This window comes from Entelurus aequoreus, linkage group LG13 (genome assembly GCF_033978785.1).
Source record: "Entelurus aequoreus isolate RoL-2023_Sb linkage group LG13, RoL_Eaeq_v1.1, whole genome shotgun sequence".
NCBI classification, from domain to species: Eukaryota; Metazoa; Chordata; class Actinopteri; order Syngnathiformes; family Syngnathidae; genus Entelurus; species Entelurus aequoreus.
In genome coordinates, this window is record NC_084743.1 from 31,847,771 (window position 1) to 31,871,828 (window position 24,058).

At 37.8% G+C, this 24,058-nt stretch overlaps 1 protein-coding gene across 1 annotated transcript in view; it reads left to right on the forward strand.

Moving 5' to 3' along the window:
- The window catches only part of tmprss3a (transmembrane serine protease 3a), a 107,996-nt gene that overhangs the window by 19,798 nt on the left and 64,140 nt on the right, over nucleotides 1-24,058 (forward strand). The window contains exons 5-14 of the mRNA XM_062067187.1: nucleotides 2,728-2,847; nucleotides 4,672-4,718; nucleotides 8,576-8,759; nucleotides 10,634-10,803; nucleotides 13,230-13,288; nucleotides 15,362-15,496; nucleotides 16,276-16,371; nucleotides 16,445-16,603; nucleotides 17,953-18,105; nucleotides 20,659-20,733. Coding sequence (XP_061923171.1) covers nucleotides 2,728-2,847; nucleotides 4,672-4,718; nucleotides 8,576-8,759; nucleotides 10,634-10,803; nucleotides 13,230-13,288; nucleotides 15,362-15,496; nucleotides 16,276-16,371; nucleotides 16,445-16,603; nucleotides 17,953-18,105; nucleotides 20,659-20,733 — 1,198 coding nt within the window. The remainder of the gene's footprint in view (nucleotides 1-2,727; nucleotides 2,848-4,671; nucleotides 4,719-8,575; nucleotides 8,760-10,633; nucleotides 10,804-13,229; nucleotides 13,289-15,361; nucleotides 15,497-16,275; nucleotides 16,372-16,444; nucleotides 16,604-17,952; nucleotides 18,106-20,658; nucleotides 20,734-24,058) is intronic.

Genomic DNA, 24,058 nt, shown 5'->3' on the forward strand with positions numbered 1-24,058 from the left:
AAGGACACCATATGTCCAGCTTGTGTGCTGTTGTGTAGCTGCTAGCTCCTAGTAGTCTATAGCCTTTTGTAAAGGAATTGACTAAAATAGAAGAAACTATTGTATGCTTATTTGAGGACATTTAAAAGTTAACTGGCTGTCCAGCTTTGCACAAGTGAACACGCTGCAGGACTGATTGTATCGGAGATTTTAGATACAAGCCGACATCATGCGATACTTGTTTTTTCTCCCTGATATCCGATATTAATAGCAAATCGGGACACCATTACTTTAAACAATTATTTTAAAGGCCTACTGAAATTAAATTTTCTTATTTAAACGGGGATACCAGGTCCATTCTATGTGTCATAATTGATCATTTCGCGATATTGCCATATTTCTGCTGAAAGGATTTAGTAGAGAACATCGACGATAAAGTTCGCAACTTTTGGTCACTGATAAAAAAGCCTTGCCTGTACCGGAAGTAGCGTGACGTCGCAGGTTGTGGAGCGCCCACATCTGCACATTGTTTACAATCATGGCCAGCAGCAGCGAGAGCGATTCGGACCGAGAAAGAGACGATTACCCCATTAATTTGAGCGAGGATGAAACATTTGTGGATGAGGAAAGTGAGAGTGAAGGATTAGAGGGCAGTGGAAGCGATTCAGATAGGGAAGATGCTGTGAGAGGCGGGTGGGAGCTGATATTCAGCTGGGAATGACTAAAACAGTAAATAAACACAAGACATATACAGTATATACTCTATTAGCCACAACACAACCAGGCTTATATTTAATATGCCACAAATTAATCCGCAAAACAAACACCTCCCCCCTCCCGTCCATATAACCCGCCAATACAACTCAAACACCCGCACAACACACTCAATCCCACAGCCCAAAGTACCGTTCACTTCCGTAAAGTTCATACAGCACATATATTTCCCCAAAGTTACGTACGTGACATGCACATAGCGGCACGCACGTACGGGCAAGCGATCAAATGTTTGGAAGCCAAAGCTGCGTACTCCACAGTATTCTGTATTCAGTATTTGTATTCAGTATTTGTTGGACTTTCACAATATTATGTCAGACCCACTCGACATCCATTGCTTTTGGTCTCCCCTAGAGGGGGTGGGGGGTTACCCACATATGCGGTCCTCTAAGGTTTCTCATAGTCATTCACATTGACGTCCCACTGGGGTGAGTTTTCCTTGCCCGTATGTGGACTCTGTACCGAGGATGTCGTTGTGGCTTGTACAGCCCTTTGAGACACTTGTGATTTAGGGCTATATAAATAAACATTGATTGATTGATTGATTGATACTCACGGTAGCGCGTCTGCTATCCAACTCAAAGTCCTCCTGGTAAGAGTCCAGCCGGCCGCTAATACACCGCTTCCCACCTACAGCTTTCTTCTTTGCTGTCTTCATTGTTCATTAAACAAATTGCAAAAGATTCACCAACACAGATGTCCAGAATACTGTGGAATTTTGCGATGAAAACAGACGACTTAATAGCTGGCTACAATGGTGTCCCAATATGTCCGCTACAATCCGTGACGTCACGCGCAAACGTCATCATACCGGGACGTTTTCAGCAGAATATTTTGCGGGAAATATAAAATTGCACTTTACTAATCTAACCCGGCCGTATTGGCATGCGTTGCAATGTTAAAATTTCATCATTGATATATAAACTATCAGACTGCGTGGTCGGTAGTAGTGGGTTTCAGTAGGCCTTTAAATGGTGTTTATTAAATATGCAATCACATCAAAATGCATGAAACGTATCTTAGTAAAAAAAAAAATGTTACGGTTAATTTGATCACGCATGGATACATTTTATTTCCTGGGGACGCAAAGGGCTTAGATCCGTTGGAATGGCGCTTATCTGTACATGTTGTTCTATTCTTATTTACAAGGATTTTTTCCATATAATTTCCCTTTACAAAAAATAAACTTTTATCAAAAATGTTATTTAAAAAAAAAAAAAAAGTTTTTGACATTAAGTGGTCTACTTATCTGTGACTGTAACACAGCAACCTCAATTCCTCTGAATACGTGTGCACAAGTGCAACCTGACGACATACAAAGCATCCGGAGAATTGTACACACAATACCCCATAATAACAATGTGAAAAGATTTTTTTTTTTTTTTTTGCAAATTTATTAGAAATTAAAAACACAAAAAATCACATAAATATTCATAGGCTTTGCCCAATACTTTGTTGATGCACCTTTGGCAGCAATTACATCCTAAAACAGCCTTTTGGAAAACGATGCCACCAGCTTGGCACACTTTTCGTTGGGCAGTTTTGCCCATTCCTCTTTGCAGCACCTTCCAAGCTCCATCAGGTTGGATAGGAAACGTTGGTTCTCACCCAGGATGTCTCTGTACATGGTTGCATTCATCTTTTCTCTATCCTGACTAGTACCCCAGTTCCTGTCGTTCCATCCCTAAATCAAAAAATGTTTCACATTGTCATTCATTATGCGGTATTGTGTGCAGAATTTTGAGGACAAAAATAATTTTCTTGATTTTTTTTGGAATAAGGCTATAGCATAAAAATATTTTGGAAAAAGTGAAGCTCTGTGAATACTTTCCTGGCTGTGTTTTGCAAGTTTACGGAGTTAACAGCACATTTTCCAATGTCACAGTAAAAAGCACATATTTCAAAATAAACTCAACATTACTCCTGCAGTAAAGGATTCTAACTAGAATGTTTATGTTTATGTGTCTTTGGCAGTTATGTCGAGTCGTTGTTTATCCCGCTGACCTCCATCGAGGAGAATCTTCAGTACGATCTGGTGTCCATCAACCTCAACCGTAACCTGGCCATAAAGCTCCAAAACACTGCAACTTTCAGGTACAAGTCAAACAGTACTTTAAGTATGCTTTATGTAAAAGTACAAAAGAGTGACAATGCATCATATAACGAATCTCTAATGTCGTTTTTTGTTTTGAGAAAAGTTTAATTCTTAACAAATACAGTGGTACATCAAACTAGGCGCACATTGCGTTCCATGACCACGCTCATTTAAACTAATTCAACTCAATTTAATCTGTTTTGCTCTCCCAATACAGCACCATTTGTACAAGTAACATGCCTTTTAAAAAGGAAAAACTTTTAGATAAGAAATATTGTTTGAAAAACAATACAATAGTAATGCAAACAACTACACTATGAAATAAAAAAGTTAAAGTACCACTGATGGTCACACACACACTCGGTGTGGTGAAATTACCCTCTTCATTTGACCCTTCCCCTTGTTCCACCCCATGGGAGGTGAGGGGAGCAGTGAGCAACAGCGGTGGCCGCACTCAGGAATCATTTTGGTGATTGAACCCCCAATTCCAACCCTTGATGCTGAGTGCCAAGCAGGGAGGTAATGGGTCCCATTTTTTGGTACGACTCAGCCGGGGTTTGAACTCACAACCTATCGATCTCAGGGCGGACACTCTAACCACAAGGCCACTGAGCAGGTTAATTGATTAATTATTAATCAATAAATAATGTCCATTCATCAATTTTCTATACCGCTTATCCTCATTAGGGTCACGGGTAAGCTGGAGCCTATCCCAGCTGACTTTGGGCTAAAGTGCATCTCAGGCTACATATGGACAAACAACAATAAATGGGTTATGGTAAATGGGTTATACTTGTATAGTGCTTTTCTACCTTCAAGGTACTCAAAGCGCTTTGACAGTATTTCCACATTCATACACACATTCACACACTGATGGCGGGAGCTGCCATGCAAGGCGCTAACCAGCACCCATCAGGAGCAAGGGTGAAGTGTCTTGCCCAAGGACACAACGGACGTGACTAGGATGGTAGAAGGTGGGGATCCACCAACAATCCACACTCACAACCTCTATGAACAATTTAGAGTCTCCAAGTAACCTAACATGCATATTTTTAGAATGTTAGACCAAGCCAGAGAAAACCCGGAGACCATGTCAGAAATGCCCAAACCAAGATTCATACTGAGACCTCCCAGATCGATACGATACCGGTATCAATCCAATACGATATTAGCAAAAAGTACATACTTTCATTATTTTGTTGTGCTTAATGTTAGAAAAGGCTTGATCAAGTAAAATTACTCAGAAAAATGATAGGTATGAAAAACACTAACATTATGACAGATTTATCTTCTTAAAGTAGTAATTATTATTTTGGCAACGCCTTGTGGTTCCGCCTCCTTACCTGGAACTACGTAATTTTGATTCCTTGTAAGTCTTGTACATGTGAAGAATTGACAATAAAGTTGACAGTTAAAAGTAGTTCTGATAGAACTAAATTTAACCGGGTAGTTTTTGGTAAATGGGAAAGTTTCTGTAAAGGTTCCTGCATTCTATAGATTTGGTTTTGTTTAAACAATTGTATGAAATAAAAGAGAATCATGGAATAGAAATACTATTTTATTGATATTGTTACACTACCTTTCTGTGGGTTTTTTTTTACTGATACTGCCCCTGTAACTACGTACTATTGCACCCAAATATATAATATGATCCACTACTAGTTCACTTCCCAAAATGTAAGGTGATTTTATGGTCCCTTTTTCAGATCATGTAGTCAATAGCACTCACCACAAATACATTAAAAAAATTACAGTAAAACTAGTCATGTCCTGCTGTTCCATAATCCATCACTAAACTCCACTATTGTCTTGTTTCTTCACAGTAAACCCCAATGCACCTCGAACAATGTGACAACGCTGAAATGTCTGAGTGAGTAAAATGCTGTTTTTTTTCTAATTTTTAAATTTTTTCATGAGAATTTTTGACAGAAAAAAAGCGTGTTTTTTTTCAAATATATTTTTTATCCATTTTAAAATGTTTACAGAAAGTTTGAAAACAAAACAACAGCTTATACAAAGTTGAATACTTTTGTTAAACAATGCCAAAACATCAAATTATATATATATATATATATATATATATATATATATATATATAAATATATATATAAAACCCAAAACCAGTGAAGTTGGCACGTTGTGCAAATTGTAAATAAAAACAGAATACAATGATTTGCAAATCCTTTTCAACTTACCGTATATTCAATTGAACAGACTGCAAAGTCAAAGTATTTAATGTTCAAACTGAGAAACTGATTTTGTTTTTGCAAATAATCATTAACTTAGAACTTAATGGCAGCAACACATTGCAAAAAATTTGGCACAAGGGCATTTTTATCACTGTGTTACATGGCCTTTCCTTTTAACAACACTCAGTAAACGTTTAGGAACTGAGGAGACCAATTTTTGAAGCTTTTCAGGTGGAATTCTTTCCCAATCTTGCTTGATGTACAGCTTAAGTTGTTCAACAGTCCGGGGGTCTCCGTTGTGGTATTTTAGGCTTCATAATGCGCCACACATTGTCAATGGGAGACAGGTCTGGACTACAGGCAGGCCAGTCTACTACCCGCACTCTTTTATTACGAAGCCACACTGTTGTAACACGTGCAGAATGTGGCTTGGCATTGTCTTGCTGAAATAAGCAGGGGCGTCCATGAAAAAGTTGTTGCTTGGATGGCAACATATGTTGCTCCAAAACCTGTATGTACCTTTCAGCATGTGTAAGTACATATGTGTAAGTTACCCATGCCTTGGGCACTAATACACCCCCATACCATCACAGATGCTGGCTTTTGAACTTCAAGCCTATAACAATCCGGATGGTTCTTTTCCTCTTTGGTCCAGAGGACACGACGTCCACAGTTTCCAAAAACAATTTGAAATGTGGACTTGTCAGACCACAGAACACTTTTCCACTTTGCATCAGTCCATCTTCGATGAACTCGGGCCCAGCAAAACCTGCGGCCTTTCTGGGTGTTGTTGATAAATCGCTTTCGCTTTGCATAATGGAGTTTTAACTTGCACTTACAGATGTAGCGACCAATTGTAGTTACTGACAGTGGGTTTCTGAAGTGTTCCTGAGCCCATGTGGTGATATCCTTTACACACTGATGTCGCTTTTTGATGCAGTACCGCCTGTGGGATCCAAGGTCACAGGCATTTAATTTAATTTTCGGCCTTGCTGCTTACGTGCGGTGATTTCTCCAGATTCTCTCAAACTTTTGATGATATTACAGACCTTAGATGGTGAAATCCCTAAATTCCTTGCAATAGCTCGTTGAGAAATGTTGTTCTTAAACTGTTTGACAATTTGTTCACAAAGTGGTGACCCTCACCCCATCCTTGTTTGTGAATGCCTGAGCATTTCATGGAAGCTGCTTTTATACCCAATCATGGCACCCACCTGTTCCCAATGAGCCTGTTCACCCGTGGGATGTTCCAAATAAGTGTTTGATGAGCATTCCTTAACTTTATCAGTCTTTTTTGCCACTTGTGCCAGCTTTTTTGAAACATGTTGCAGGCATCAAATTCCAAATGAGCTAATATTTGCAAAAAATAAAGTTTACCAGTTCGAACGTAAATATCTTGTCTTTGCAGCTTATTCAATTGAACATAGTTTGAAAAGGATTTGCAAATCACTGTTTTTATTTATGATTTACACAATGTGCCAACTTCACTGGTTTTGAATATATATATATATATATATATATATATATATATATATATATATATATATATATATATATATATATATATACTGTAGTACTAAAACAAATGTTGAACGCATTCTAGCACATAATTAATAAGTATGTTGAAAAAAACCATCGCTTTTAGAATTAATTGTGATTCTTATTAGGAACATTTCTTAATTGTTTAAAAAAAATAAATCAAAAACATAATTTTTTTTCTTTCTTTTTAAAAATATGTCTTGTCCAGCCACCCAGACAAATCATAATGTTGATGTAAATACCCATATCTGCTGTACAGATATACTTTAGAAAAGAAAAGTGGTGGATACTGCTCTTGTTGCCTTATTTGTATTTGACTTTATTAAATGTTTGAGTATAATTTTATGAAACAACTAGTTTTCTTTTAAGTAATATATAAATGTATCACAGATGTTTATCTATTTTATGGAGGAATTTAGTTAATCATAGATCTGACACCCAATGTCATTAAAAAGTATTGATTTTGAATCAAGAATAATTTTCAATCGAAAATCGATTCTGAATCGAATCGTTACCCCCCCAAGAATCGAATTGAATCATTATACGCAACAATCAAATCAAATCATGTAGTGCCCAAATATTCACAGCCCAATAATTAGTCAATGAAATGTAAACACAAAAGTATATACTTATTAATATTATATATTTGACCACATTTTTGACATTCTTAGGGGAAGATGAGCTTCCCTTGCATTCTTAGAGCAATCACCACTGGTCTACATTGTCCTGAGAGACCCATATCCCTTTGTTAACCGTGCCACTTTGAGTCTGTGTGACAATCATATAACCAGCATTGTAGCAAAAACCTAAATCTGCAAAAGCTGTGAGGAAACCTTTTAGTAAGTGGACCAATTAAACCAACTTGGACTTCCATGAATTTGAACAGCACAGAGTGGGGTGTCAACTGTTAGAACGACTATACAGAATAGGGGTGTCCCGATCTGATATCATATCAGATATTGGTCCGATATCAGAAAAAACCCCAACAACGTAGTATTGGATTGTATCGGTTTCCATCTAAAATATCTGATACTATATAAATAAACATTGATTGATTGATTGATACAAACTGTATTGCCACTTGTTCATTTGTGCAAAGCTTAACAGCCAGTTCACATTTAAATGTCCTCTAATAAGCACACACGGTTGGCCTTTTCTTATATTTTAACAAGTCATTTACAAAAAGCTAAAGATGGTAGGCCATAGGCTACTACAAGCTAGCAGCTACACAGCAGCTAAGCACACACTAGCACACAAGCTAGACATATGGAATAAGTGTCCTTAATTGAAGAATATCGCAGTCTAAAACAGCCAATTTGTCAATATAAACAAGTATCAAATAATTCTAGTTGCATATTACTTACACATACTAAGTCTGCAAGGCAGAAGAGTATAAGAAAGTATGCGGTAACAAAACGTGTCTGCATTTCAATTTATGAGCTTGACCTAATGAATTATTGTGGCCACTAGGTGTTGCAAAAATCAATTATGATGACACTTCAACTTTGTTTTTAAGTCCATTCCAGACAGTTAATATTAAAGTGATTGGTTAGTGTTTTTCATGCCTACCATTGTTCTGTTTGATTCCTTTGACTTGATCAAGCCTTTTCTATCATTCCACGCTACAAAAGTATGTATAATTCCTGCTAATTTCGTATTATAGGCCAATACTCAAGGCTCGAATAACGGCATGGTATCAGGAGCGAGAAGTTGTATCGGGACACCCCTAATATACTGTGGTTATCAAATTTTATGAAGTAGTGTGTGTTTTAAGTAAGATCGTTAGCACATTCAACAAAACAAGGCCAAGTTTACCGCTCCTGAACTCAGTGAGTACAGGAGTCCTGTCCAAGCAGGCCAGAAAACCAAGGGACAGAGCGTTTTCTACTCAAATTGTGTACAGTCATCAGGGTTTGACTTTAACAACTTTATGTTCACATGAAGCAATAATTGTATCTAATCTATTCTAACATGTCTCCCTCTACGATTCTGTCCTCAGAGTGTGGCGTCAGACCGAAATACTCGCCTCGTGTTAAGCACTCGGTTCAAATTGTTGGAGGAAACCTCTCCAGGCCTGGTCAGTTCCCCTGGCAGGTTAGCCTCCATTTCAACAATGTGCACCGCTGTGGCGGCTCCATCGTATCTGCATTCTGGATTGTCACAGCAGCACACTGTTTATTCGGGTGAGTCCGGTATTCATCATTTCCCACATACCAACAATCAAAACAAGATTTCATGTCAGAGTGTCCAAAAGTGTTTCCCCACACAAAGTCGCTAGAGTTGTCACTAGTCACATTTTTTAAAAGGACAGTCTGGGATAGGCTCCAGCACCCCCACAAACTCCTGGCTCCTTTAAACAACCAAAAATAACACGACCACGATTTATTTAGATTTTTTTCAGGGTCGATAGTGCCAGTGCCGGTTTTCACAAATGTTTTTTTAAGGTAATAAAAGCGCAACGGTTAAAGAAATTATCGATTAAACATTTTTAAAATTCAAAACAAAGACTAAGTAAATTTATATAAGTAGGGATGGAACGTTACAGGTCCACCGACACGGGTCCGAGTATATGTGACACCTTTCTTTGCGGCGGGCTTTGGGGCGGCTTCTTTAGCAGCAGTCGTCTTCGTAAGCTTTCAAAACACCGTCGTTGCGATGCTGCCATTTCAGGTGGTTGATAAGGTTTGATGCATTGGAGTTTGATGTTTTTTGTCCCGCCTCGTGGAATGTTTGCAGAACGTACAATGCAAGTAGCATGCAAAATGTCTGTCTGTAAAGTAATGAATCAGTCCCAAATGTATGTTTACACTGAGCTAAGCTGAAGTTTGAAAAGGAGCACTTGATTTGCTCACCCTAAACGGTACAGTTAATCTCACCTAATTGACATTTTTTATTTCTTTTTTTTATCGGAGCTATTTTTTAACCTAATTCCTCATATAGACTCGATAATTATCTACTCGATATTGATTGTGCACCCCAAATCAATAAATAAAAAACTACATAAGCCACTGTAAACTCTTTCGGGTGTTTTAGTGCTCTTGCGGCTTACTGTTTCATGAACAGGGCCATGTACTTTAGGAGCTTTGACGAGAACTTCCTGTACCCAACACGAGGACTACTGTATTTTCCGGGCTGTAGAGCGCATCAGTATTTAAGTCGTATCCATCAAATTTTTGAAGAAATTTATATTTTTACATATAATATTTTGTACATGTTTATTTACATACCTTAATTGTTTTCAAATGTTTTCCTGTCACACGGCTGATCAAACAAAACTGAAGTCATCGTCATGGACCCACCAATCAACTAAACAGACTCAGTAACTCCACGGTGACTTATTAGTGAATTTATGAAACTGATACAATACAAACGCCTTTGTTAGTTAATAATACTAACACAGACACTCGTAAACGTGTTAGCATATTAGCTAATGCTAACGACGCTAGCTTGATTACAATACATTAAGATAGCCTGTACAAATATGCATAACACACACTTACATACATCTAACATGGGAAGGTTTAGTATGTATGATTTTTTTAGTTCAATTGTAAAACTTACAAACGTTGCTTGGAGTGATAAATGAAAAAATCCTTTCGAGCAGAAACACTATGCAGTTTCACTTCCGGTTCAAGGCACCAAATGGGAAGTACATTTTCAACCTGCTGCACCTGCAATGAGCAAACTTGTCCAGAAGATGGCACTATAGCACAAACAACACCACACCTTTTCAGAGTCTCTGTAATATGAAAGGTATGTTGTATACAAAACATTATGGCTGTTAGGGAAGAAAATCCCTAAATGAGCCACACCGTTTTATAAGCCGTGGAGTTCAAGGAGTTGGAAAAATCTAGCGGCTTTTAGTCTGGGAAATAGGGTAAATAGATTGTGGTTGAGTCTTCCAGAAAGACAAAAGACACAAAACATGGCAATGAAAGAGTAGCTAAATAAACTGCCATATTTGGTGAGGCGTGCCATTCAAAAAAATAAAGAAACATCTGATTATTTTTATTTTAATGAAACATTCCTTTTTTAAATGTCCTGTCTGTTATTATAGGTTTGTCAACCACTCCATGTGGACGGTCCACGTGGGAAAGACAATGCAGCAAGCCGATGGTCCCCAGTCTCTTGCAGTGGAGAAGACGATCTTCCACATTCTTTATGACCCCAAAGGCACGGATTACGATATTGCACTCATGAAACTAAGAAAGCCTCTTGTTTTTAATGGTAAGGTGTTTTTAATGATGGCTCTTTTAGGTTAATTGGAGACTATCAATTGCCAGTAAGACTGAATGTGAGTGAATGGTTGTTTGTCTGAACTTGTTCTATAGGGTCGCATACTAAAGAAACCAAAGGATAATAGTATATTTTATTAAGTCAGTGTTCTCAAACTTTTTTCACCAAGCATCACCTCAAAAGTACCACCATAATGACCAATATTAAAATACCGTAGCGTAGTGGCCCTAAGTATTCAGTAACATCAAGGCAGACGTTTTATTAACAAGTACATTTAATATTTTTGGCAACTGTTAACATTACACACAGTTTGAAGAGTAACACTGTGTTTGAATATTTAATTATGTGAGTATTTGGCGTAGCACTAGATGGAGCCCGTGTACCACCAGTGGTACCACAGTCGGAGAATCACTGATGCAGGGGTGCCAATTAGAAATTACGAGCTCAGTATGAAGTAAAAAAAAAAAAAAAAAGACCGGCGGGAACACGAGAAGCACTTTTTATTTCAACACTCTCTCTCTCTGTGCACAGTTCCTGTCTTCCCAATATAAGTGCTGCTCCATCCTGTATGTGCTAACAAAATAAGGGTCTAAGAAAACTAGCGCATACAAGCTGGCAAGCTACGGAGTTTACCTCCCAATATATTTCTTGTAAAACTCCAGCCCCCCTGCAACCCTGAAAGAGACAAGCGGTAGAAAATGGATTGATGGATGTAAAAACGAGTATGGAAACTGGACAAATAAGAAGCGAAAAAGCTACCACTTACTTGTGGTATTAGAAAGACAGGAGAACTTTTTTGTCCCCGCAATGTAAATTTGAAGTGGTGGAATTTATCAGCAACTAATCTGAATCCTGTCTGATTCCAATCAATGCAAGTCATCAGAATGTATGCGTTATACACATGCTAGTATTTTTGATCAAACACCTTTAACAGGTTTACAAAAACATATATATGTGTGTATATATATGTGTGTGTATATGTATGTATACTTGTGTGTTTATGTATATGTGTATATGTATGTATATATGTATATGAATATATATATATGTATATGTGTATAAGTATATACACATATATATGTATATACACATACAGGTATATATATATAAGTATATACATATATATGTGTGTATATACATATGTATAAGATTATATACATATATATATACACACATATATATATATATATATATATATATATATATATATATATATATATATATATATATATATATATATATATATATATATATATATATATATATATATATATATATATATATATATATATAATATGTATACACATCCATCCATCCATCCATCCATTTCTACCGCTTGTCCTCTCGGGCCCGCGGGGATGGCTGTAGCCTGTCCAAGTTGCATTCGGGCGGATGGTGGCGTACACCCTGGCCAAGTCGCAGAATACTACATTTTATCCAATCGGAAATGAAAGGGCAATTTTTCTAACTATTCAAACTAAATACTTTATATTCCTCTGTAAATAAATGTTTAACTTGGGACTTTCCGCGGGCCGGATTTTGGACGCTGGCAGGCTGCATCCGGCCCGAAAGCAGTAATTTGGGTACCCCTGCTCTACATTTAATTGGAACAATCTAACCTATGACCTATGACGTGGCGTCTTTGCTACCTGCCGCCTGCGCCGTGAACCTGCTGAAACTGCTGGTGGAAGGCGACGTCACATTGTGTCACTATCGAAGAAGGCTAGTGAAGCAATTTTATATGATTGATAATCTTTTATGATGAAAAGTGGGACATCAAAGTTTTCCGGTGCGACCTATAAAGCGAAGGAAGGAGGAGAAGGAAGAGGAGGAGGAAATACGGGCTGGAAGCAGAGGTATGTATGTACATTTACTTAAATCATTTTTAGCGTAAGCATCATGACTTTTCTTATATGGGCTTACAGCGACAGGCTCTTGTTGCTGTTATTCATATTCAGGGACAGCGAGAGTAGTTTGCATACGGTAACTATAAGCTCAATTGGGGGAACTTCTGAAGTAAATAGAAAGTAAAAAAGCAACACCTGTAAAGCGGAAAATCCACAAATTCACGGAGGGTGAGAAAGTTGGTAACCCAAACTTAAACTGTATTTATTGTAAGCTCAGCTATTGGCTCATTGGGCTGAAATGTAAGCTATTATTTAAACGAAATAATGGATGCTATTTGCGATGTGATACAATCAGAACATATTTACAGCCACGGCAGGCACATGGAGAGGGTGTTACTGTGTTCACCTGAGCCTCATTGTGAAGAAACATTAAGTTTTTCGGTTTTGAAATATGATTACAGGGCCGTTTCTTCCCGTTATCTATGTTTTATTCATCAATAAATCCAATTTTTATAGAGTTAAAATGCATGCATAGATGACATTTGTGCCATTTTGTGTTTTACACTACAGCATCTATTCAGACAGCAAGCAGCAGAAGCACATTTGCCGGTGAGAGACAGACTCAACATGTAGATCCAGGTGAATGTTTATTTGTAACAGACTGTAGTAACAATCATTTTTCAATTAAAAAGTATACAACATATGTGTTCAAAGGCAATACATATTATTCAATATCAGACTATTTTTTTTTGTCACAACCATTTTTAGATCATCTCAAGACATTCTAGCCTATTCATTTGAAGTAGTTGTTTTACTTTGGCTGCATTAAAGGTGCCATATGTAATAATGTGGCCAGAAATGGTACTGCAATCACGGTCAAAATTCTGTAGTCCCCTCCCTCTCTCCCTGACTGAAGTTGCCAGATATGCAGCCGAATCCAGCTCGATCGATTGGGGTACTCCAAGGAACTACAAACTTCCACTGCCTCTTACTAGGGGTTGAGGTTCTGGGACCATAATAGCTGAATAGACAAGCGTTTTGTCAATAACAAATCTCTAACCAACACATTTTACACAGAAATTACGTTATTTTCAGGAAGAAGTACGTCATGCCTGCGAACAATATCACAACAAATGGCAATCAAAGACTAAAACCAACTACAACCAACGCTAGCAATGGTTATACTGGTGAAAATAAGTAGAGCATGCTTAGCAGCCTAATGTACGCCTAAAACTAAAGAGGAGACATTTTACCAAGGTATGCATGTAGGCTACTGTTTCAAACATTTCAGATTGCCATATAACTTGTTACATGTAGTCCACAATATGCAAACACGAATGAGAAATTATTTTATCATATGATTTGGCTGTCTCCATACGTTTCACATTGCCATGATGACAGCCGTGCTAATGTTGGAACCCATTTGCTCAGCGTATCAGCATATTGAGAACGAAATAGGCACTGACACTACCCATATTCACATATGTTTTATTTGTCGAAAATATATTTTGCCCTGTCAGTTCGAATACACATCGACATACAGGCTAACGGGCATATATTTACCCCATTAGCCTATATGTCGATGTGTCATTGACTGGGCTAGAATGCCAAGCATTACACTAGGACCTAAGCACCATCACGCTAAGCATTCGTTGCACAAACATACTAGCTTTTAGACAAGATCATAGACTGTATTGGACAATGTAGCTTACATACAAAATGTCCATTTCCATTTATTACAAGTAATAAGAAAACGTAAATGCCCTACTTACCTATCAAGGAGGAAATTAGCAAGCAAGGCGTCAGATGAAAAAATCTTCTCCGCCTCAATCGTCTCCATCTTTCAAAGACGTCCCCGATACAAATCTTCATTTTGTTCCTGGCTTTGTCATGAATAAGTTGAGAATCGTAATAAGGCCTTATAGATTTACTAAGGTCTGAAATGTTTAGTAACTTTACCAGTGGCAGGAGCCAGACAAAGATGGCGGTACGTAACTGGCAACTTGGATGTGACACACTCACAGACTTTCTAATTGGTTAAAACGGTAGAGGGCGGGACATCGAAAATTAAAACAATAACAAACTTTCGGGGCTGTAAATCTAATTTTGAAATGAGCATATCCCGGCTGAGCTACTGTTATCAGTTATGGAGGTATTCGAAAAGAACATTATTTAATAATGCCTTTTGACATATCAGGGCCATTTAATGATGACTTGACATGAAATTATTACATATGGCTCCTTTAAAATGTATTTTATTACTAATATAACATCAAGCTGCAAGAGAAAATTATGGGAATAATAATGGATATTAGCTTGCATGCTCATAAACTAGCTTTCAGTGCTATTATATATACTTTTTAGCAATAGATAAGTATAGTTACTTTAACTTTATTATTGTAATAAGAAGTATTGAGGTTATACTGTACGTGTATTATAAGTTGCACCCTATTATATATATATATATATATATTATACTCAGAAATATTATATATACTTTGCTTATATATTTTGATATACAACAGTATTTTATAATATATGCTTATTATATTATCAGGGCATATTAGTGAACACTCAAAAACAGTCTACATTAAAAATGTTGGTCTTGTAATTTAACTAAAATCATTATTAATATATATAAATATATTTCAAAGTTGTTCTGTTTGTGTATTTAAAGTTCTTACAGAATTATGAAGCAGTAGCAGCAACAATCCAACGACCTGAAGCCACAACCTCAGCTTCAATCTATCAAAGCTGCCCCCATTGATATTGCTGACTGGCTACACCATTTGACTGACACACTCAGGACTGAATTACTTAGCAGAGGCTCTTATGAGGTAAACTCAGATTTCACGTTCCCTAAAAGAAATGATAGAAGAAGTTTCCATCACCACTACTTCCACAGCCATTTATTGAATGGAGAGAAAATTACCAGCATGTGGCTATTTGCTATTTGCGCTATATTTGTAAGTGTTAAGTTATTATTTTTTTAAGGGAAATTATTTAAATTGTTTATATTTTGTCTTCAAATTGCATGTTTTTGTCTTTAGAAAATGGATGGATGAATGGATGTCTTTACATGTCCAATAAATAATTACTAACTAATGCTGCATATAGACTTTTCTCTGGGGATGGGAGGTAAACCTTTCTGGAGGGGAGTGGGGAGTTCACTCTCGCCTGGGGTGTCAAATGGCTAAAACAATACAGTTATATTATTGATACACATGACAGCTACAATATCAGATGCGAATGGTCCTAAAAAAATACATGTTATATTTATTTTATGGATACAAAGTTATCAAATACTTAAAGTGCACCTGTATTGTTTTGTGACCCAGCTAAATAAAAAAATATATCTCAGTGTTAAAATCTAATTTCGCTTTGTTCTTGTGAACCCAATATTGTGAATCATCTCGTCTCCAGAGATGAGTATATCGTCACACCACTACCGGGTATGGTTGGTTTCATTGATAATTAGAAAATGTCTTCATGACATTGGAGAGTGACAAGAATGTTTATAAATAGTATTAAATCATCTAAGGGAATCAAACAATGACAGTGGTCCAAGCATGGACCGTTGCGGGACACCATAACTAAAGAATTCTGTAAACTTTAGGATTTGTGGAGCCCATCTGCCTGCCTAACTATGGGGAGAATTTTGAGCAAGGTACTGAGTGCTGGATCTCTGGATGGGGGGCAAGTAAGAGCAAAGGTGAGCGTTACAAGATCCGATTCACCTCAGAAAAACATATTCTTTACAATAGCTATGTACTTCTCTTGAAAAGTGCCTGGGATTTTCAGGTGATAGCGAAATGTTTCTACACTCGGCCATGGTGCCCATCCTCTCCATAAAGACCTGCAATCAGCCAGAGATCCACCAGGGCCTCATCTCACCATGGATGGTCTGTGCAGGATACCTGAAGGGAGGAATTGACGCCTGTCAGGTGATATTGAATGGCTATAAAAGAGAATGATATACTGTAAGGTTGCATGATATAGACCAGTGTTTTTCAACCTTTTTTGTGCCAAAACACATTTTTTTCATAAAAAAATACAGAGGTACACCACCAGCAGAAAACGTTAAAAAATGAAACTCCACCAGGTTGCTGTGCCTTATTTTGAGTTTGTTGTTGTTTTCCTGTGTGTAGTGCTTTAGTTCCTGTCTTGCGCTGTTATTTTGGTGGCTCTTCCTGTTTTGTTGGTGTTTTCCTGTAGCAGCTTCACGCCTTCCTTTGAGTGCTATTGCCTGATTTATTGATTGATTGAAACTTGTATTAGTAGTTTGCACAGTACAGTACATATTCCGTACAATTGACCACTAAATGGTAACACCTGAATACGTTTTTCAACTTGTTTAAGTCAGGGTCCACGTTAATCAATTCATGACCTGCTTTGTATTGGCAAACAAGACTATTTAAGTTGTGCGGACGCTATCCTTCTTTGTGGGGACATTGTTGATCGTAATTCCTCCTCCACCAAATTTAACACTCGGCACAATGCAGTTCGAAATGTACCGTTCTCCTGGCAACCTCCAAACCCAGACTTGTCCATCAGATTGCCAGATGGAAAAGCGTGATTCATCACTCCAAAGAAGGCGTCTCCACTGCTCTAGAGTCCAGTGGCGACGTGCTTTACACCACTGCATCCGATGCTTTCCATGGGACTTGGTGATTTATGGCTTAGATGCAGCTGCTCGGCCATGGAAACCCATTCCATGAAGCTCTCTGCGTACTGTACGTGGGCTAATTGTAAGTTCACATGAAGTTTGGAGCTCTGTAGCAACTGACTGTGCAGAAGGTCGGCGACCTCTTTGCACTATGCACTTCAGCATCCGCTGACCCCTCTCTGTCAGTTTACATGGCCTACCACTTGGTGGCTGAGTTGCTGTTGTTCCCAAACTCTTCCATTTTCTTATAAAAAAGCCAACAGTTGACTTTCTAATATTTAGAAGAGAGGAAATTCCACCTCTGGATTTGTTGCACAGGTGGCATCCTATGACAGTTCCACGCTGGGAATCACTGAGCTCCTGAGATCGGCCCATTCTTTCACAAATGTTTGTAGAAACAGTCTCCATGCCTAAGTGCTTGATTTTATACACCTGTGGCCGGGCCAAGTGATTAGGACACCTGATTCTGATCATTTGGATGGGTGGCCAAATATTTTTGGCAATATAGTGTATATTTTAGTCCATATCACCCATGCCTGATATACTGATGTATTGATAGTTTGATTCTAGTGCTTGTAGTTTTTTCTGTTTGCACAGTAAATGTCTTACCTGGAAGTATTTCCTCAGGGGGACAGCGGGGGTCCTCTGGCTTGTGAAGACTCATCTCTGTGGAAGCTGGTTGGGGCAACGAGTTGGGGCATCGGCTGTGCTGAAAGGAACAAGCCCGGTGTTTACACCAGGATCACATCCTTTCTCAATTGGATCAGAATACATATGGAGGTCAGTCCATAGATCGGTGATAGGTTGTGTGCAACACAAAGCTATTATGGTCTAAATGTCTGTACCAAGATAAGTGTGTCTTATGAGCATTAATGCTGCCGGCACCAGGGAGCTGCGGTTCATTGAGGGAAACATGAACTCCAACATTTACATTTGATGGATGGCTCAGATGTCAGGATCAGGTTTTTGTTTACATTGTTTTTCCCACAAACATTTGTGTTTTTCATTGTGTAATATATTGTATGTTTCTATTATTTACAAAGTCAGGGAATAAGTTGCAACATTACTGTATTTAAATGAGATCCACTAGTAGTTTTTGTTTACTTATTCTGCCCTATTGACTTTATTTTGCTCAAACAAATGTATGCATTAACGGGGAATAATTGTATTATTTGAGGTGTATTGTGACTTCACACATTAGTAAACTGTTCACAATGATATTGATAAAAAAAATATGTTTTTGTTCGTCTACAATCTTTGTCTTTGTATTTTATTCTGATAAAAAGATAAAAGTGTAGTAAAAACAAATGTTTTCATTTATCTTAAAGAATTTCAAGAAAAAATATCTGTTTAAGTTTTGGCAATATTGGCTATTTACTTAGAAATGAATCTATATAGAAAAATGCATAATCACATACTGTACCCCTACTGTGTATTGACTAGTGGTGTGTAAATGACTCCGTGTGAGCATGTGGCACACTCACTGGCTGTATTGACACTGCACTGATACAGTGTTGGTGCCTTATAATGGTGTCATTTGCTGGAGTAAAACAGTCACTACATTTGACCTGAAAAAAGAATAGTTATAGTTAGCAAATACATATTTTTTTTAATGAAAATGCATCAAGGAAAATAAAACATTCAACTCTGGTCAATGAGCCAAATAGTAAACAGGAAAAGAAAAGCATTTATGTTGTTTGGTGAAAAAAAGATCCATCCAGTCAATGTATAAATCACTATGTTTATACATACAGTAGTGATAAACATAGTATATACAGTACATATATATATATATATATATATATATATATATATATATATATATATATATATATATATATATATATATATATATATATATATATATATATATATATATATATACATAAGAAATATTAGTAAACAAGGGTATGGAGTGTGACTAAGCCAAAAGGTTGTGTAAGTGTGCGTCTATGTGTGTGAGTTAACTGTTGTGTGTTGAGCGAGAGGTGGAAGTCCCGGAGGGGAAAAGCAGGCTCGAAGGTCCATGAGACAGGCAGGTAGCGATAGCGAGGCGTCAGAGTCCGTGTCCAGGCTGGAGGTCAAGATCCAAGAAGCAGCCAGAGAACCAGAGGGAATACGGGAAGACGAGACACACAGCTTGTGACGTGGGAACGAAGGCAGGCTGCAGAGAGGCGACAAGGAGGACACGGGCGGGGGCGTGGTTAAGAGTGGAGGAGTATATTTACAGCTAGAATTCAAGCCAAGTATTTCATATATATATACACTATATATATATATATATGAAATACTTGACTTTCAGTGAATTCTAGCTATATATATATATATATATATATATATATATATATATATATATATATATATATATATATATATATATATATATATATATATATATATATATATATATAATCATCAATTAGCCTTCTGAGCCAATGAGCAAACACATTGTACCATTAGAACACTGGAGTGATAGTTGCTGGAAATGGGCCTCTATACACCTATGTAGATATTGCACCAAAAACCAGACATTTGCAGCTAGAATAGTCATTTACCACATTAGCAATGTATAGAGTATTTCTTTAAAGTTAAGATTAGTTTAAAGTTATCTTCATTGAAAAGTACAGTGCTTTTCCTTCAAAAATAAGGACATTTCAATGTGACCCCAAACTTTTGAACGGTGGCGTGTATATATATATATATATATATATATATATATATATATATATATATATATATATATATATATATATATATATATATATATAATATATAAATAAAAGAAATACTTAAATTTCAGTGTTCATTTATTTACACATATACACACACATAACACTCATCTACTCACTGTTGTACTTGAAAGTACAATGCTTTGCAGCCAGAAGCACAGCCTTTGAAGGAGCATAGGTGTGGGCAGCATCTGTGAAATTTATTTTGCAGGAAAGGAGTGAGTTAAGGGTTGAATTGTCCATCCTCGTTCTATTCTGTCACTATTTTTAAAAGTAGAAATAACACTAATTTCACTGTGTAACGTTGTTTTTAAAAAAATCATCCATTCATCCATTTTCTACTGCTTATTCCCTTCGGGGTCGAGCCTATACCAGCTACAATCGGGCGGAAGGCGGGGTACACCCTGGACAAGTCGCCACCTCATCGCAGGGCCAACACAGATAAATCAAAACTTCTCACGTCATCCTTTATGCTTTCATGCTATTTACATACAGATATATATGCTGTTAAATGTAAATTTAGCACATTTAAACGATCAACTACAAGTTAGCGCAACAGTCTGACTTCACCTGGTATGCCCATTGGCGCCACTTTGTGGTGCAGATAGCACACGACGCTTCAGAGTTCACGGCCGGTGCAGAGAGGCGACAAGGAGGACACGAGACAATGGGAGGTCCTGTACTGCTGAAAGCCATCCAGCCATAGATGTTATAGACTAGACTTAGACTTCCTTTTTATTGTCATTCAAATTTAAACTTTACAGTACAGATAAGAACAAAATTTTGTTACATAAGCTCATGGTAGTGCAAGATAAAAAAAAAGCAAGGTGAATATATAAATAGGTTACTGTACAGATAAATATATTGCGCTTTTTCACATGCATCCATCCACGTTTATGGATGTATGTTATACTGTCTTTTTTTCACGTTTTATAACGTGATTGGGCAGGCACGCTGTTTATATAGTGGGAAAGCGGACGTGAAAACAGGCTGTCCTCACTCAGGTCCGCCCCCTCCAGCTCTGCCTGAAAATCGGGAAATTTTCGGGAGAAAATTTGTCCCGGGAGCTTTTCGGGAGAGGCGCTGAATTTCGGGAGTCTCCCGGAAAATTCGGGATGGTTGGCAAGTATGCACTATTGTAAAGCCGGAAGTATATAGTGTAGTGATTTGTAAAAAAAGAGGTGTCTTGACGACGTAAAAGTCTTCGATATAAAATACTCTAGACTTCCTGCTTACCGTCTTTTTTCTGCTGACCTTTTATCCCATCCTACTAAAGCAATTTATGTAGCAATCTACATTTTACGTTAACAATGCACTCAACCGTAATCCAAACACGAAAGTAAAGCTCCACCTCCCTGCAAGCGTCAAAGCATGCCAGCACGCTTTCACTTAAATTATGTCGTCTTAGGTGATCAAAGATTAAATAGTCTTTTCTTGTCGGGAGAACAACTTGCCATGGCTTTGAACATGAGATTTCCATATTGTACCCTCCACTTTGTTCATTTCTGCTCGCTACTTTCGAGTTTGTGGCTCAACAGTCACTGAACGCCATTACATTTTCCAACGCTACGGAATTGACTGAGGGTCAAAAAGGAGTCAGGATGTATGCATGTTAATTGCCTGTTAAACAATTTAAATCCGTTAAAGCAGTGGTCCCCAACCACCGGGCCGTGGCTCGGTACCGGTCCGTGCACCGATTGGTACCGGGCCGCGGCCGCACAAGAAATTAAAAAAAATAATAATAAAAAAATATTTTTTACTACATGATAGTTTAAGAGCTCTGGTTTCTTCTGTAAACCAGAGGGTACGGTACGCCTTTTAGATCCCTTTTTAGCAATTTTTATCAATGGCGTTGCGCAGGTCATCATTAAAGTTGTTAACATTGTGCAAAACACACCACTATACTTTTAGTGTAGTGGTGTGGGGTACGGTTGGGGTATCAAAACATATTTGCCAACCCTCCCGTTTTTAGCATGAGACTCCCGGTATTCAGCGCCTCTACCGATAACCTCCCGGCAGAAATTTTCTCCCGACAAACTCCCGGTATTCAGCCGGAGCTGGCAAACTTGGAACACGCCATTTTCATGCAAACTAGGCTCCCAACACTTGGCGAAGCGTTGATTTGCCAACGGCTAAAAAATCGAACGAGAAGCTTAAAATGCACGCAGCAGTGAACTCTTGAGTGTTACAGGCAGTTGTAGGCAGTCAGCATAGGCGCCGATCCCGTGGGAGCTTCGGGGCCCGAGCACCTACGGACAATGCCAAGCACCCACGTGGGATTGATGGCAAATTCTTTCTCACCACCAAGCAAAAACCGCGCATGCTCAGAAAAGTAGCGTCAGATGTACCGCCCATCCGAGCAACCACTGGCAGAAATGTAGATCGTCAGTGTAGTCAGTGTAGCGTTGTGCTAACCCAAACAACATATTGTGAAAAAATAACAGTCCTGGGGTTACCAATATGTGGCAATAGTATATTTTTTTAATCTGTCCTGTCCAGCCACTCAGGCAAATCATATTGTTGATGTAGATGCCCATATTTGCTGTACAGATTTTCTTTAGAAAAGAGAAGTTTGGGATACTTCTCTTGTTGCCTTATTTGTACTTGACTTTATTAAATGTTTTGATATGTTTAGTGTTTGGAGCAGCCAGGAGGGGATAGAAAGTAGAAGGAAGAAAAAAAGACAGTGAGGGAAATTGCATGGACAAGACGGGGATAAAACAGAGACAACATCGGCAAATACAATACAAATATGATTAAAAAAATTATAAAGATGAACAAATTAATGAAGTAGATAGTAAAAACACAGTATTGACAATGAACATTAATGGAACAATAAAAATACAAATAGAAGTAAAACTATTGGTAATGAATAATATTTACCTCTATTATTAACATTACAATCGCTTCAAATGCAACAACACTTCACATACATGTAATGAATACTTGAATTACATAAGAAAGGGAATAAAGGGGGAAAGGGGGAGAAATAAGAACAGGCTATATTTACTTTTTACCAGAGGTGGGACCAAGTCATTCCTTTGCAAGTCACAAGTAAGTCTCAAGTCTTTGCCCTCAAGTCTCGAGTCAAGTCCCGAGTCAAGACAGGCAAGTCCCGAGTCAAGTCCAAAGTCAAGACTGGAAAGTCTCAAGTCAAGTCCCAAGTCCTGCATTTTGAATTTCGAGTCCTTTCAAGTCCTTTTAACCACAGACTAATATATTTACACAGATTGTGTATGCTTTTAAAACGCTGTATTCATTTATTAAAACAAGTGCATTTGAAATTGCAGGAAAAAAATAGTGCTGACATTGCACTTCATAATAGCACTATTATCCAGTCATTTTAAACATTTAACTCATTCCTTTACAGAATAAACACATTTGAAAAAACAAGTGCAACTGTACTTATTTGCACAAAAGTGTTAACATTGTATTTCCTTGGCACATTGCATTGTAACTACCGGTAGTTCCACAGCAGTTTCTATCCTGTTCTTACCTTATCTCATTGATCTCATCTCATACTGTATGTGTGTTGATGTGTGCGTACATATGTAAAACATAACAAAAACATGAACAAAACAATGAACAGAGTTGTACTTTTTAGATGTCAGGGCCCTATGCAATATGTTCACATATTCTTAATATAGTATACATTTTAACTGACCTTTATTTGACTATGTTTGTGTTTTTGTAGGTGGCTAAAATACGCGGTGCTGCTGATCGCCGTCTAACGTTACGTTACTTTGTGTGATACATTGACTAACGTAACGTTAAGTATAGGTACCTCATGCAACCCTGCTTAAAAAAAATCACTTGACAAAAAGTATGAATAAGGTAGCGAACTGCAGTGGACGCAACATATTGCCGTGTTTGCAATGACGTTATAACCATAGACATCTTATAAGTAGACGCAGCATTGGCTGCTGTGACACGAGCAATTTGGCCGCCATCTTGAAGTGGTGATGAGGAGCCGGCGAGCAGCCTAAACTGACAGTTGACAGGTA